Source organism: Pecten maximus, chromosome 10, assembly GCF_902652985.1.
Source record: "Pecten maximus chromosome 10, xPecMax1.1, whole genome shotgun sequence".
NCBI classification, from domain to species: Eukaryota; Metazoa; Mollusca; class Bivalvia; order Pectinida; family Pectinidae; genus Pecten; species Pecten maximus.
The window spans coordinates 33,871,959-33,886,636 of NC_047024.1; the positions used below are offsets into that span (position 1 = coordinate 33,871,959).

A 14,678-nucleotide genomic window follows, 5' to 3' on the forward strand; every position below is an offset into this window, starting at 1 on the left:
TTACATCCTATTCACGAAGCAACATAGCCGATTGTCCTCGGCATATTTATGTATTGAACTAACTCAACGTGTATTACATTGATCAGTGTAACACTAATCTGGTCCTCTCAACAAGATATGGTGGTCGAATACATTTCTACCATAAAAAGATGTAAATTCACCTCCTGCATGATTGAAAGGTTTTGCCTTAGTGTGATCAACTCATCTTCTACTTCTTTTTTGAGTTCTGCCCGCTCTGCCATCACCTTTTCTTGTTCCTTAAATGGTAAAAATAATGTTTTGTTCACCTCATTAGAAGAGCATGGAGATTTTTATGATAGACATCATTATCTTACAGGGAAGTAACACGTACAGTCGCGTTGATTTGTCTGGTGGTTCTTTTGTCATCATAATGGTTCTAATTTTGCGAATGTGACATTTCACGTATTTGATTTACATGTCGTAATTAGAGCAGAGAACGCTTTCCCTCCCGGAACGGTCTTATTATTCAGGCACGTGTTCAGGGGATGTAAATGTATGTGTTGTTCACGTTTTGCCCTGGCTTTTACAATTGGCTTTACAGGTCGACATTCTGTGTTTGTTCATGTCAGCATATAAAATCTAAAATGTAGCCCATTCTGTCGATTCCATGCTTTTAAAAGAATATTCGCACTGATTTTGTTTGAATAACTTCCTTTGGAAAAAAAATAAAGATAAAATAAAAACATATTTTGTTTTCAAATAATCATTGATATGGCTTTTTTGTAATAAACTGCACTCACGTTGTTAGTATATGTTAAAATACGAATGAAAACAAGCAAATCAAGATTGTGTTCAGCGTATTGTTAAAGGAATACTAAAAAAGTATATCAAGATTCTTAAGATCAAAGCAAAAGTCCGATAATATAAATATTACCGTATGAATTCCAGGTATATACAGCCTGACAGTATCAATAACGTTATTTAATCACAATACAGTTCTTATCATTTAACACGAAATGTTTTGAAATATCGCGACAGTTTATGTGTACAAAATTCTATATTTAGTTGATATTAAACTATAGGAATATTAGTGATATGGAGGAGTCGTGGTCTGACGTTCATACAGGAACATGAGTCATGATGATTGCCGCCATATGTCGCGTGCTAATCTGCAAACGTTTGCAGCTTAATAAAAAGCAGATAAACATCGGCTGCACGTATGTGCACGTGAAACCTAGCATATGTATGTATATAGTGTATCGGAAACTGAATGGGATTCTATAATACGCTTTGTCTGTTTTGAACGCCCAGGAATTTGTAATAAATTGCATTCAAAATTTATAATTAAAATTCCATCTCCGATCCCACGCACAAGAGGAAGACAAGGAGCGGGACTTTTCATGCGTGGAAACAGCTGATAGTATATAAGTTTGAGGACAACAACAATGCGTTATACGGTAAAATCGTGGTAATCAAATCAATGTTGATCATTCACGCGGTAAGGAATGTAACCGGATTTTGTATGACGTGCCTTATATGATGTATGTTTACCACAGACACACGTTTCCATGTATGGGAAGTTCATATTATGTATACAGCAATGGCGCCAATATATATAACTGACCTCCCCAATATACCTAATACATTATACTAAGTCTTCTATACATCGTAACGTATATCTGTAGTTAAAGTGGATGCAGATAATGTTATACAAAGTTGAAATAGATTCTTGTAGATCCACAACTTGGGATTTCTCTCTGAATTGTTGTTTATCACAAACACATCTTCTGTCAAATTGTGTCTTCCATCAACTTTAGTTAACCACATACACACCTTCTGTCAAATTGTGTCTTCCATTAACTTTAGTTAACCACATACACACCTTCTGTCAGATTGTGTCTTCCATCAACTTTAGTTAACCACATACACACCTTCTGTCAAATTGTGTCTTCCATTAACTTTAGTTAACCACATACACACCTTCTGTCAAATTGTGTCTTCCATCAACTTTAGTTAACCACATACACACCTTCTGTCAGATTGTGTCTTCCATCAACTTTAGTTAACCACATACACACCTTCTGTCGGACTTTGTCTTCCAATTTTTTCATCTCTTTTTCCATTTCCTCCTCCAGGTGCCTGAGGTGTTTCTCATGCTGGTCTTTCTCCCTAAAGAGAATACATCACAGTTTAACAATTTAGCCTTACCTTAATATGGAAACCAATCCATTATCTTAACTTAGTCCTCCTCTCTTAGAGTGTTTCCGGAACGAAACTGGGACAATACGTTATGAATCGTGCCAATACCGCTAGGACAAATTGCCCAATTTAACGTCTGATACAAATGAGCATGTAAATGTCACACTGTATTCACAAACACTTTAAATGTCATATCGACCAAATTTAGCAAACGTGACATAGTTCAAAGACTTAGTTGTACAGTGTATAATTTGGATATATATATATAAATACGATAAGTCTTTTTATCATTAGATTTTTTTCAGTCTATTTGATGGTGGTGTGTTATTTAGGCGGTGTTAGATTTATTTCTATTGACCTATAGCTTCAGATAAGGCCGTTAACTTTCTGTTGACGGAAGCTTTGCTGAAAACAATTAAAATCCAGACGTCAATCTACATTTACATTTCATAATCATTCACGTGTACCTTCTAATCTTACTTTATTATCAGACAAATATGCAATAATTATTTACCTTCGGAAGCTCTTTTCCAAACGTTCGTTTTCCACCTTATACCCACGAACATCTTTAATGACACCAAGGATAATGGCCTCAAAATTTTCGAGGAGTTCCGGGTTATCGGATGCATGGAGGTGTTGGTACAGCTCACAGACTTGTTCCTGGCTGAAATGTAAATACGAAAAAAGCGTATAGAAAACGATTTCATTCCAATAGAGGATCAATGACCCATGCATAACAAGCAGGAGCCTATTGGCCGTCATTAGAATCCAAAATCGTTAAAAGAGAAATTATAATCAAAAGAAATCTTTAAACGGAGACTGCTTAAGAAGTGACGAGGAGGGAATACAACAAGATATTACGACAGAGCAAACAATTTATGATTCATGGACGACACAGAAAGAGATCACAAGCGATATGAACAATTCTATTAATCTTTGGTCTGAGTTTTTATTACAGATCGAATGACAAGTATTTATAGTTTTATTTATTTCTCTAACTATTGTAAAAATATATATTGGAATGTTCGAAAGTATGACTTTGATCATTTTTCACCATTTTGGTAATAAAAGGTAAATACATGTCATCTGTAAACAGATAACGATCACAGTAATACAATGATATAGTTTAGTTATATGTTATCATTGCAATTCTGTGGTACCTTAAACACATGCATCAAATTATTGGAGAGTATCAATTACAATTCGAGTACAATATAATATTTATGTTTTCTAAAACACTCGAATGTATTATTGCAGCTATTTTCTGCGTCGTACAAAACTTCATAACAACCCAGCAATTATTCAAACGACACGCGTAATACTCTTAACAGGTGCAAAATATTACAGAACAGCCAGATCTTTGTATAAACCTGTTTTATGGTTATGTTCTTATACATATCCACAGGTGCATACAAATATGCATTGGAAAGAGACGAACGAGTATTTTTATTTTAGTAAGCTGTTTACATATCTATATATATATATCAAACGTTTTTGTCGTTATTATTTGCACACTAGGCTCTCTTTACCTAAAATGGAATAAATTTAACTAGGTACATTTTCAGTCAGATAGCTTGTGGAGCCTATGAATTAACTAAGTCTTGCATTTTAAGAAAACTCTCATATCAATAATATCAAAAAAAATGTTTTTATTTGCTACATGAGCATAATTCCAGTCAAATACCTGTTTCTCCATGACAAAGCAAAACTATCTTAACGATTCTTAAATAAAGCTATTGAGTTCCGTATTCAGAGATGAGTATAAACTGAGTTCCGTATTTGGAGATGAGTATAAACTGAGTTACGTATTCAGAGATGAGTATAAACTGAGTTACGTATTCAGAGATGAGTATAAACTGAGTTCCGTATTTAGAGATGAGTATAAACTGAGTTACGTATTCAGAGATGAGTATAAACTGAGTTCCGTATTTAGAGGTGAGTATTAACTGAGTTACGTATTCAGAGATGAGTATAAACTGAGTTCCGTATTTAGAGATGAGTATAACCCGAGTTCCGTATTAAGAGATGACTTTAAACTGAGTTCCGTATTTAGAGATGAGTATTAACCGAGTTACGTATTTAGAGATGAGTATAACCCGAGTTCCGTATTTAGAGATGAGTATTAACCGAGTTACGTATTTAGAGATGAGTATAAACTGAGTTCCGTATTCAGAGATGAGTATAACCTGAGTTCCGTATTTAGAGATGAGTATTAACCGAGTTACGTATTTAGAGATGAGTATAAACTGAGTTACGTATTTAGAAATGAGTATAAACTAACGAGTATAACCCTTATTTGGTATGTAGTATATATACAGGTATATATATTGTTTGAAAAACTTTATAAAATGATATACTCTATTATCAACTTGCTTAGAGACCAAAACTGACACAAGAAACGAGATGATTGCAAGTCAAGTCTTCAATCATGTATCCTTTTGGATGTTTGGGTGGACAGCTCTGACGGCTGATTTTTAAGTTCCCGCGTTTTCAGGCTAACCTGCTTGTTTGCAAGTGATACGAATAGTGGTGCTGATTCAGAACATGACAAGTATCTCAGATATCTAAAACCTATTTGAAAAAAATTAAAAATAAAACCCCCCAAAAATCTGATAATATCTGTACAAGGATAATACACCCACTTTTTATATCTTAAACTTAAGTGAGGTCCTGACATGTCTTACATTCATTATTCTGTATAAACTGTAGTCTATTACCAGATTCATATCTATAGGAGGCTGTTGTTTGTGTCTTGTGTTCTCTAACCATTAATGACCAATTCAATCCATGTTGGTGTGTTATGTATTACATAACATATTTACACCTGTATTTATACATGTATGTATATAGTACATTCATAAAAACAAACCTAAGCCACATTCGTAGAGTTAAACTTATGAGTTAAATGGTCTGGTAGATTTAGGCTACGCATTGTTTACATAGATTAAGATGAATAACATTTTCTCAAATTTCATTTATATTTAGTAATACACATCATTCACAAAACCATTATGTTGGATTAGCGTATAGTACCGTGACGTGACATATGTACAGAAACAATGTTCTGGAAGGTGACATATCGTATACAGTATGATTTTTTCTGACTATAAGTAGAAATGGTAGGTACTATAACATGGTTTTGAACTCTTCCTTTTGTCACTTACTTTTACATATTTGTACGACACCACGTTATTATATGTATAGATAAAAAAGATGAACCCAATTTTCCCAAACGATATATTTTTGTTATATTTTTTGTAATAGTAAAAATGCATAACTTATATTACATTGACAGTTTATATTGTCAGTTTACATTAATAAGTTCCGAAGCATTGTAGATAATTAGTTATTTGATGATCCAAATAAAACATCCTGGTTTGTCTTCGATTGTTTTTTCTTACGACAACCAACAAGGCAAGATGACATTTACATATATGCCAGAAAATGCAACATAAGGTGACGTACGTTTGCTTATCCTGACGTGGGATAAAATAGACAATGTACTTAGTTTTCAATGATAGGAAAAAAACCTGCTCACGTAGATTATATGTAACTGGGTCAACTCTCATCTAGTAATTAGCACTCATATCTGATTTTAAGAAAATACATTAACCTACAAATTGAAATGTTGTGTCAGAATAGATCACATTTGTTAGTTAGACAGTATCGTATTGTTGGGATATGATGTTATCTGGTTTATGAGTCATGAATATATTTCTCTGAAACCAGTTTGGCATCATAGGATCTAGATACGAAACTCCTGAACCGGGATATACAGCGTCATAACACCTTAACACACAATTGGTCTATATTAATACTGACAGAATACGGGAAATACATCAACATGCGGCACGTCGAAATCATACTAATTGCAGTTTTAACTAAATATGAACATATCTAAATTCAAAAGTATTTATGTATCATCGCAACAATAGAGGTGACAGGACGTCAGTGTTAATATGAAAGTAGATGGCAAAAAGAGAGGTCGCAGTTTAGCTAGAAGTTGTTTATCCTCTTACAACATGTGGTGGGAAAACAGTACGTGCATTTTTTTCTCAATCCGCAGTCTGCATTTTCCAGCATAGGAAAAAAGATTTGTGTTCAGTGACAAACACGTTTTAATTGTACCACATGATTTTTGAAAGTACAAAAACATTTCATTGATCGATATTATGGCTAAAAATGCATTTAACAACTATTGTGACGTCATAGATTTATCTACAGCGTTCATATGGCTACAACCTTATCGTTTGTTACGTATTGCTTCTTTTCAATATTTAGTGATAAATTGTCATGTTTACTTAGCTTTTGTCAGTAGATGCTTATATTATACAAAGACACTTTGTAAATATCATTCTTTTTACATTAAGTTTAACTCGTGTTAGACTAATATTCAGACCACTTTTAATACAATTTGCTAATACTTGACGTCTTTTACATTTGTTTAATTTTACATGATACATTTAAATTAAATACATAGACAAACTTAATTATTATTAATCATTAATACTATTATTTAAGTGTTTTCATATACATTTTGTATAAATCTCTCTCGATTTAGATCTACATGCGTTATTATCGGCAAATACATAGACACCCTGTTAATCTTATTCTTTTACATTATATTGGACTTGTGTTTCACTAATATCAAACTTATTTTCCCTGTATAATGATTTTAGATGTTTACGTGTAACTATTTCGTTCATACGTTGACTTGATTTAGATCACATCTGTGATTATTTCATTGTATTCTATGGGATACATACTTATAAGCAAATCTTAATATTTTGAAAGTTTGCAAAGCTGTTATATATGTCTAGTTTGAGAACAGATTTGTTAATGTCAATAATACGTTAAATCAAGTTGTTTCAGCTTCCGGCAATTTCATCCTTGTGATTATAATCTTTAATTTTGTTTTACGATCGAGTGTTAATAGCTATCGTAAAGGTCAACTATACTAAATATTTACTAAATGTAGAGTATAATACATACTGTATATACAAGTTGAACTAGACTAAAATAATCATGTCATAATCTTGTAACTATCGTCTAATCTCTCCGGCCAATTTCACAGATGATCATACACGGCTGACCATAAACTAGTATTAGGGAAATCTGTCGTAAAGTTGTTACGACTGAGCCCACGGCTATTATCTTTTTGTATAGTATGGATAAATTGTACTGTGTATAGATGAATTATACTCAATACCAATAGGTGTCTACGTCCCTGGGAAATCGTAACACAAACACTAGCTAGATATATAGTATTTATGTTAGTCACCGCGGATTTAGATGACGATATCTGACAGGAGAAACAGTCTAAATAAATACAATCTTTCTTACTATAGTGTTTCACTAACGAACTGATGTAGACACATGTACCACAAAGGAATAGTATATAGTATAGTTTGACCCACCAAAACCTACCTTGGACGTATGAAGCATTGTCTGATGTTTTACAATACTATATATCAAATAATGCAAAATGATTATGGACAATTAATTAATAGTTAACATTTCAGAAATATCCCAAACGGTCAAGATGTTATAGCACGGCATATTTTCTGACATCTGAAGTCGCTGTTTAATTTTATAAATATGTCTGTACTAATAAACTTGTGAATCACTAAAACGACACCTGGCATAAAAATCGCCCTTGATATTTTGATATAATAACAAAGTCATTATTTTTCAAATTCTGTATCATATTACTAATAGAATAAATTGCTTATCTTATTTCTAAATGCGAGCACCCATGCGGAGCAGACTAGACGGAAAGGGTAGAGTACCTGTTATGAGTTAATTTGATCTCAACAACCTGACATGGCATTTGTATGAACAGAAAGGATACACGCAAGGCAGCCGTAGATCTTTATATAAACCCCGGCCTGACTGACCTTAACATAAGTGTGTATTTTTAACAAACTTCGTGATTAGTGAACTTGCTATTTATTGAAGCATAAGCATCAAACTGTCGGGTAGAGAGTACGTGTCACAACCTCATGACTAAGTTTTTGTCGTCAAGATATTTGCTTAATCTATCTATGGACCCCAACTTCATTTTCTGATGGGATACAAAATTGATTTATCCATGTATGGACGTGTGTGTGTGTGTGTGTGTGTGTGTGTGTACAAGTATCTAAAGACCGATAAAGACGTCTTTGTGTAAGCCTAATTACATATAAATAGTCTAGAGGCCATTAAAATGAATGAATGTCCTTTAATGTATTCCAAATACACGTGCCAACGTTGCAGACTAAAACGTTCATAGAATCCGACATTCAGCCATGATGGTCAAAATATATTAATTTATTCTTGTACTCATTTACATACCAAGCTGATAAAACATTATATAACTGCAGTGTTTTCTGTGTAGTTGCTGTGTAACGCTGGTATTTGATATATAATTCAATTAAATGACTAGACATGAAAATCTACGATTATTTTGAATATTAGGAAAAATACAAACAACGTGTTAAAGTCACACCACTTTTCCTAACAATGATATGCTATCATATGTACATTAACAACATATATCAGATTCATACACATTATAAGTGTTTCCACTCGTGAGCCGTTCACCAGTACACACCCTCCAAATCTGAAGTATGTTTACATTGTAAACAATAATTAACTTGGTACACAGTGTAGCTTTCTGATATAATGTCGGTATATGGGGTTATCTAAACACTTAAAGGGAAATAATGCCAACAATGGACCTAGTAAAGATCACCTTAATTGGTAATCTGAACTATTTTGTTAATATCTTACATTCGTCCATGACCTGTTACACATATACTTACGCAGTTTATACTATCAACATGATATGATATTTATATTTTTGAGGTGTCAGATGATTCAATAGACTTGTTAAGGTAATCCCTTTCGTATAATAAAAAACGTATCTATGCCGGTATCTTTTTACACACTTGCAATGTGTTCGAAACGACTTTCATCTTAAGAGATTAACCATATTTTGGTATTTCAAACAGGTATTTTTTCTGTACAGAAAAAAGCCCCATTTCCTTTTGGAAGACAGGTTCTACTATGACGAAAATTAAATACTTCCTGACAAATGATTGCTAATTTAAGTGATATTTGTTTCTGAATCAGGCCCATTTACAGATGATTTTCAATTTAAAATTCCAATAATATGGTACGTCATATCTTCATAAATTTTAGATTAATCATCTTGTTATGTGTAAGCTAAGATCGCTGGCACCAAAGCACAAATAAACAACCACAAAGTGATGGATATCAGAAAAAAACATACAAATAGTGAGCAAGTTTAGAATACAAAATTGAAGAAATCAAAAGGACTGCATGGTTGATGGTATATGAAGTGTACCGTAGCTGTGATACGTAGAATGACATTAAAAAGATATCATTCACATGTTGCATGGTATGCATTGTACATAATATGCTGCAACACTGACATGTATTAAGTCATATTACATACTGATAAATTTAACATAAAAGCCTACGAGATAAAGGATATTATACATTTTTATGGTATATACTGCAAATACGATATAAATATATATGTATTCATTTGTAAACAGAGAGATAGGATATAGAATATATAAAGCAGAGTGACCGGTTAGGTGTCATAAGCTATACAACCAACCTCTGCTCTGACAGGCCATCGAAGGTATTGGCTACATCAGTCAGAGAATCTACTCCTGGCAGTGGCCTTGGTGATGAACGTGGAGACTTAAACACGGACTGTCCACGGGAAAACCCTGACAGATCCAGTGCTAGATCTTTCTTTCGAATCTTGCCGTCTTCATCACTATCCACCGCTGAGAACACAATGTCCAGCTCAGTGGCTGACAGATTCAGTCGTTCGGACAGAGATTCCTTGGTAAATATCTCATCCTCAGACTGACCGCCCTGACAAAGTTTTGCAAAGAAGAGGGAGGCGACGATGTACGGGAGGGGTTTTGTTAGGATGTCTCGAGGACACGATGTCTTCACTTGCGTGTTTCTCCATATGTTCGAGGTTTTCTCATTTTAAACCCAGTCGTATAGCATATTGTTTATTAGTACGTTCCCTGTATAGTACCTTCACAAAGTTTTTCCTGATCTTATGTCATCAAATACTGCTGATGAATATACCATTTATAGTCAATATCAGCGGTCTATACTCCTTAGAAATTACATCTGGCCAACCCAGTTAGAATCCGTAACTCTCTCAAGATTACAACCCGTATTTTAGTAACTCATAAAGAAACGAAACAGGTACTCGACGCTTCTTGTTGTTATTCTTTACATACACGTATGTACATCCAGGTCACTTGAATGGTTGTTGTTAATAAGTATACTTCCTGGCCCCAGACGAATCCTTTTGTTGCAATCAATCATCCAGTCGAAATATCCTACCATATAGTCTTAGCCGAACTGACACATACGAGAAACTTGTGCATCATAGATCGCAGCGAATCTTCCGTCACCGTGTAGATAGTCCAGTCGCCATTACAGATAAGGTCCCTATTCTATTTGCGATAAGCTCCAGGCTACAAGTTAAATTTGTCTATTACACTTCGTGATAACATTCACTTTTCGGCAGGTGCTTTCTTCATGATGAGTAGGCGTAGCCAATAAACACCCGGCACACCACCGGCACGTTTTGTCTCCCTCGCCACGTTTCTGAACTGTGGGGTATCCCTAGTCATGCCTGTGACGAAATGTCGTCTTCTGTTACCTGCACACGTACCCCAGGTACATAAGCAATCGTATACACGTAGGTACAAAGTGAGGGAGCTACACAAAATAAGTAGTGTCAATATTAGTATGTCTTATTTTCTCTCACGCACGTTTAATGTTTAAATTCAGGTGTTTGCCCTAGAACGAAAGACGTAAGCCGCTGAGGCGTAGCATCGTGATATTAATATTGGTGTAGTATTTAAAGGAAGGACAGACGATAGAGTTGTGTCAATAGTACAATATACATGTACTACATGATCGTGAGTACCTTAAAAATCAACAAAAGAATTTATAAAGTATTCTCAGCTTACGATAAGCACAAGTATAACCACTGGTAACTGTTGCTCATTTCGCGTTGTAGTCATGATCGAAATCGGTCACCATATACAGTATAAAGCGTCCAACATACTCTTGGTTTTGTTCCATACCTCTGAATTATACCCTGAATATAGATTTGAAATAATTTGTTATTTTTAAGCTATGGAAGTATTCTGAAAATTGTATATTTGAGTTATAAAACTAACTATACTTTTAAAACCATTGCTCAGACCATCTTAGTGTATTTAGTAGTTACTTATGTATGATCCGGTTGTCGTACCTTTAAATGAAACGTTATTTAGTGTTATGCCAGTAATATCACTTAATGTCATATCATGTATATACAGACCTAACCGCCGTCAATGGCCATGTTGTTATTGGGGCTATGATCTTTAATACTAATCAAGTTTGAGCAGGTTAACTACATATTTGACGTCAATATATTGTAGCAAACCCAATGTTTGATATGATAATAAATTATCCCATTGTCAAACATGTAACACTAACTCTGTAGTAAAATTATTACTTCAACCAAAAGTCTTAAAACTGCAAAGGTAATAAATATAACGAAACTGGATAGATACTATAAAACTAGAGATAATTGATATATTGAAAAAGCATGTATTATCAATTTTGATAAACATATTCAATTGTAACGTGTCCTGAAGTCAGTTTTGATCAATTTAGCACTTTAACACCTATATACCAAACGAGTCAAGGGTAACACGACTTGCAAACTTAAATATAATTCAAACTTGACTGATTAAAGTATTAAAAGTGCTCCATAAAGAGTTTTAAAGAGATTAACAAGAAATGTATACATAGAGCAGATCAGAGGATATGTTTGACAGAACCTTCATTTTAACGGAATGTAACGTTTGGGATTCTTTAAGGTTGCAGGTTGAAGGTTTTATATGAATCCTGAATGTTTGAAGCGAAAACAAATCATCTATGTTGCGATATTATTCCTTTTGCCCCGTTCGTCATACTCTAAATGCAGGTGTGATTAGACTTAATTAAGATATTCGCACGCGACTGTATGCACCAATAACGCTGTTATTTACTATGTTAACCTTATTGGCAATAATCCGTTCAGCTACATAAAATCTATATACCCAAAGCCGCAATTACATTAACAATCATGAGCGGTGCAATTATTACAATTTGTCTTTTATAGCAAACCGAGTAATATCGCCGATAGAGAAGAAAGCTGTTAAAAAGAACTGTAGTAGAAGTTATTATTAAATCTTGTTAAGGGTTATATCTAACCAAAGCTAAAACAAGTAGTGGGTTAATAGTAATGGGTCGGTGACAGATATATAATACTTTGCATGCTGTAATCCGGCAGCCACTACTGGGGTACTGGTACAATCACTTAAAATAAACACTAACGGGTTACTGGTACAATCACTTAAAATAAACACAACCGGGTTATTGGTACAATCACTTAAAATAAACACTACCGGGTTACTGGTACAATCACTTAAAATAAACACTACCGGGTTACTGGTACAATCACTTAAAATAAACACTACTGGGTTACTGGTACAATCACTTAAATAAACACTACTGGGGTACTGGTACAATCACTTAAAATAAACACTACTGGGGTACTGGTACAATCACTTAAAATAAACACTTCCGGGTTACTGGTACAATCACTTAAATAAACACTACTGGGTTACTGGTACAATCACTTAAAATAAACACTACTGGGGTTACTGGTACAATCACTTAAAATAAACACTACTGGGGTACTGGTACAATCACTTAACTAAACACTACCGGGGTTACTGGTACAATCACTTAAAATAACACTGACTGGGTACTGGTACAATCACTTAAAATAAACACTACTGGGTTACTGGTACAATCACTTAAAATAAACACTACTGGGTTACTGGTACAATCACTTAAAATAAACACTACCGGGTTACTGGTACAATCGCTTAAAATAAACACTACCGGGTTACTGGTACAATCACTTAAAATAAACACTACTGGGTTACTGGTACAATCACTTAAAATAAACTCTACCGGGTTACTGGTACAATCACTTAAAATAAGCACTACTGGGTTACTGGTACAATCACTTAAAATAAACACTACCGGGTTACTGGTACAATCACTTAAAATAAACACTACTAGAGTACTGGTACAATCACTTAAAATAAGCACTACTGGGTTACTGGTACAATCACTTAAAATAAACACTACCGGGTTACTGGTACAATCACTTAAAATAAACACTACTGGGTTACTGGTACAATCACTTAAATAAACACTACCGGGTTACTGGTACAATCACTTAAAATAAACACTACTGGGTTACTGGTACAATCACTTAAAATAAACACTACCGGGTTACTGGTACAATCACTTAAAATAAGCACTACTAGAGTACTGGTACAATCACTTAAAATAAACACTACTGGGTCACTGGTACAATCACTTAAACTAAACACTACTGGGTTACTGGTACAATCACTTAAAATAAACACTACTGGGTTACTGGTACAATCACTTAAAATAAACACTACTGGGTTATTGGTACAATCACTTAAACTAAACACTACCGGGTTACTGGTACAATCACTTAAAATAAACACTACTGGGTTACTGGTACAATCACTTAAAATAAACACTACTGGGTTACTGGTACAATCACTTAAAATAAACTCTACCGGGTTACTGGTACAATCACTTAAAATAAACTCTACCGGGTTACTGGTACAATCACTTAAAATAAACACTACTGGGTTATTGGTACAATCACTTAAAATAAACACTACTGGGTTACTGGTACAATCACTTAAAATAAACACTACTGGGTTACTGGTACAATCACTTAAAATAAACACTACTGGGTTACTGGTACAATCACTTAAAATAAACACTACTGGGTTACTGGTACAATCACTTAAAATAAACTCTACCGGGTTACTGGTACAATCACTTAAAACAAACTCTACCGGGTTACTGGTACAATCACTTAAAATAAACACTACTCATATCATGCAAGCGCTTAACACAAAGTACATTTTTTTTAACAAATCATAATAGTGTTATGTTTATAATTCAATCACTGCCAACAATCTACGTATAGTTGGCATGAATATGAGTGACGACCTCAATGGATGAAAAACAATCAAAGAGACAAATATGTTCTTAATTAGAATTTACAGCCTTCCAACCATTATTCATCAATGAAAATACAAATGAAAAAATATGCGCAATCATATATATTATGAATGTGTTTGTACTGCTTTGTTATGCATTGTCAAAACTTAAAACGCAAGTTTATTACTAGCATTTGCCGATGCAATAACACGTTTGGCGATGGATGACGTCATGAGAAAAGTATGTGATAAACATATAAAGATAAAACCTGAACCAACCCTGAAGATGCCGTGTTACACCCCCGGATGATAAATAGAAAAGCTTGGGTTTAAATGTCCAGAAGTTTCCTAGCCAATTCATGGTGGCTTTTCACG

The 14,678-nt window shown here is 34.1% G+C and overlaps 1 protein-coding gene across 6 annotated transcripts in view; it reads right to left on the bottom strand.

The window, feature by feature from the left end:
• Positions 1–14,678, bottom strand: part of LOC117335577 (ras and EF-hand domain-containing protein homolog) — a 51,048-nt gene that overhangs the window by 25,527 nt on the left and 10,843 nt on the right. For all 6 annotated transcript variants that reach the window (XM_033895661.1, XM_033895665.1, XM_033895662.1 and 3 more), the window contains exons 3-5: positions 2,675–2,824; positions 2,040–2,130; positions 162–257 (exon numbers count right to left, since the gene is read on the bottom strand). In XM_033895661.1, the coding sequence (XP_033751552.1) occupies positions 162–257; positions 2,040–2,130; positions 2,675–2,824 (337 nt within the window). The remainder of the gene's footprint in view (positions 1–161; positions 258–2,039; positions 2,131–2,674; positions 2,825–14,678) is intronic.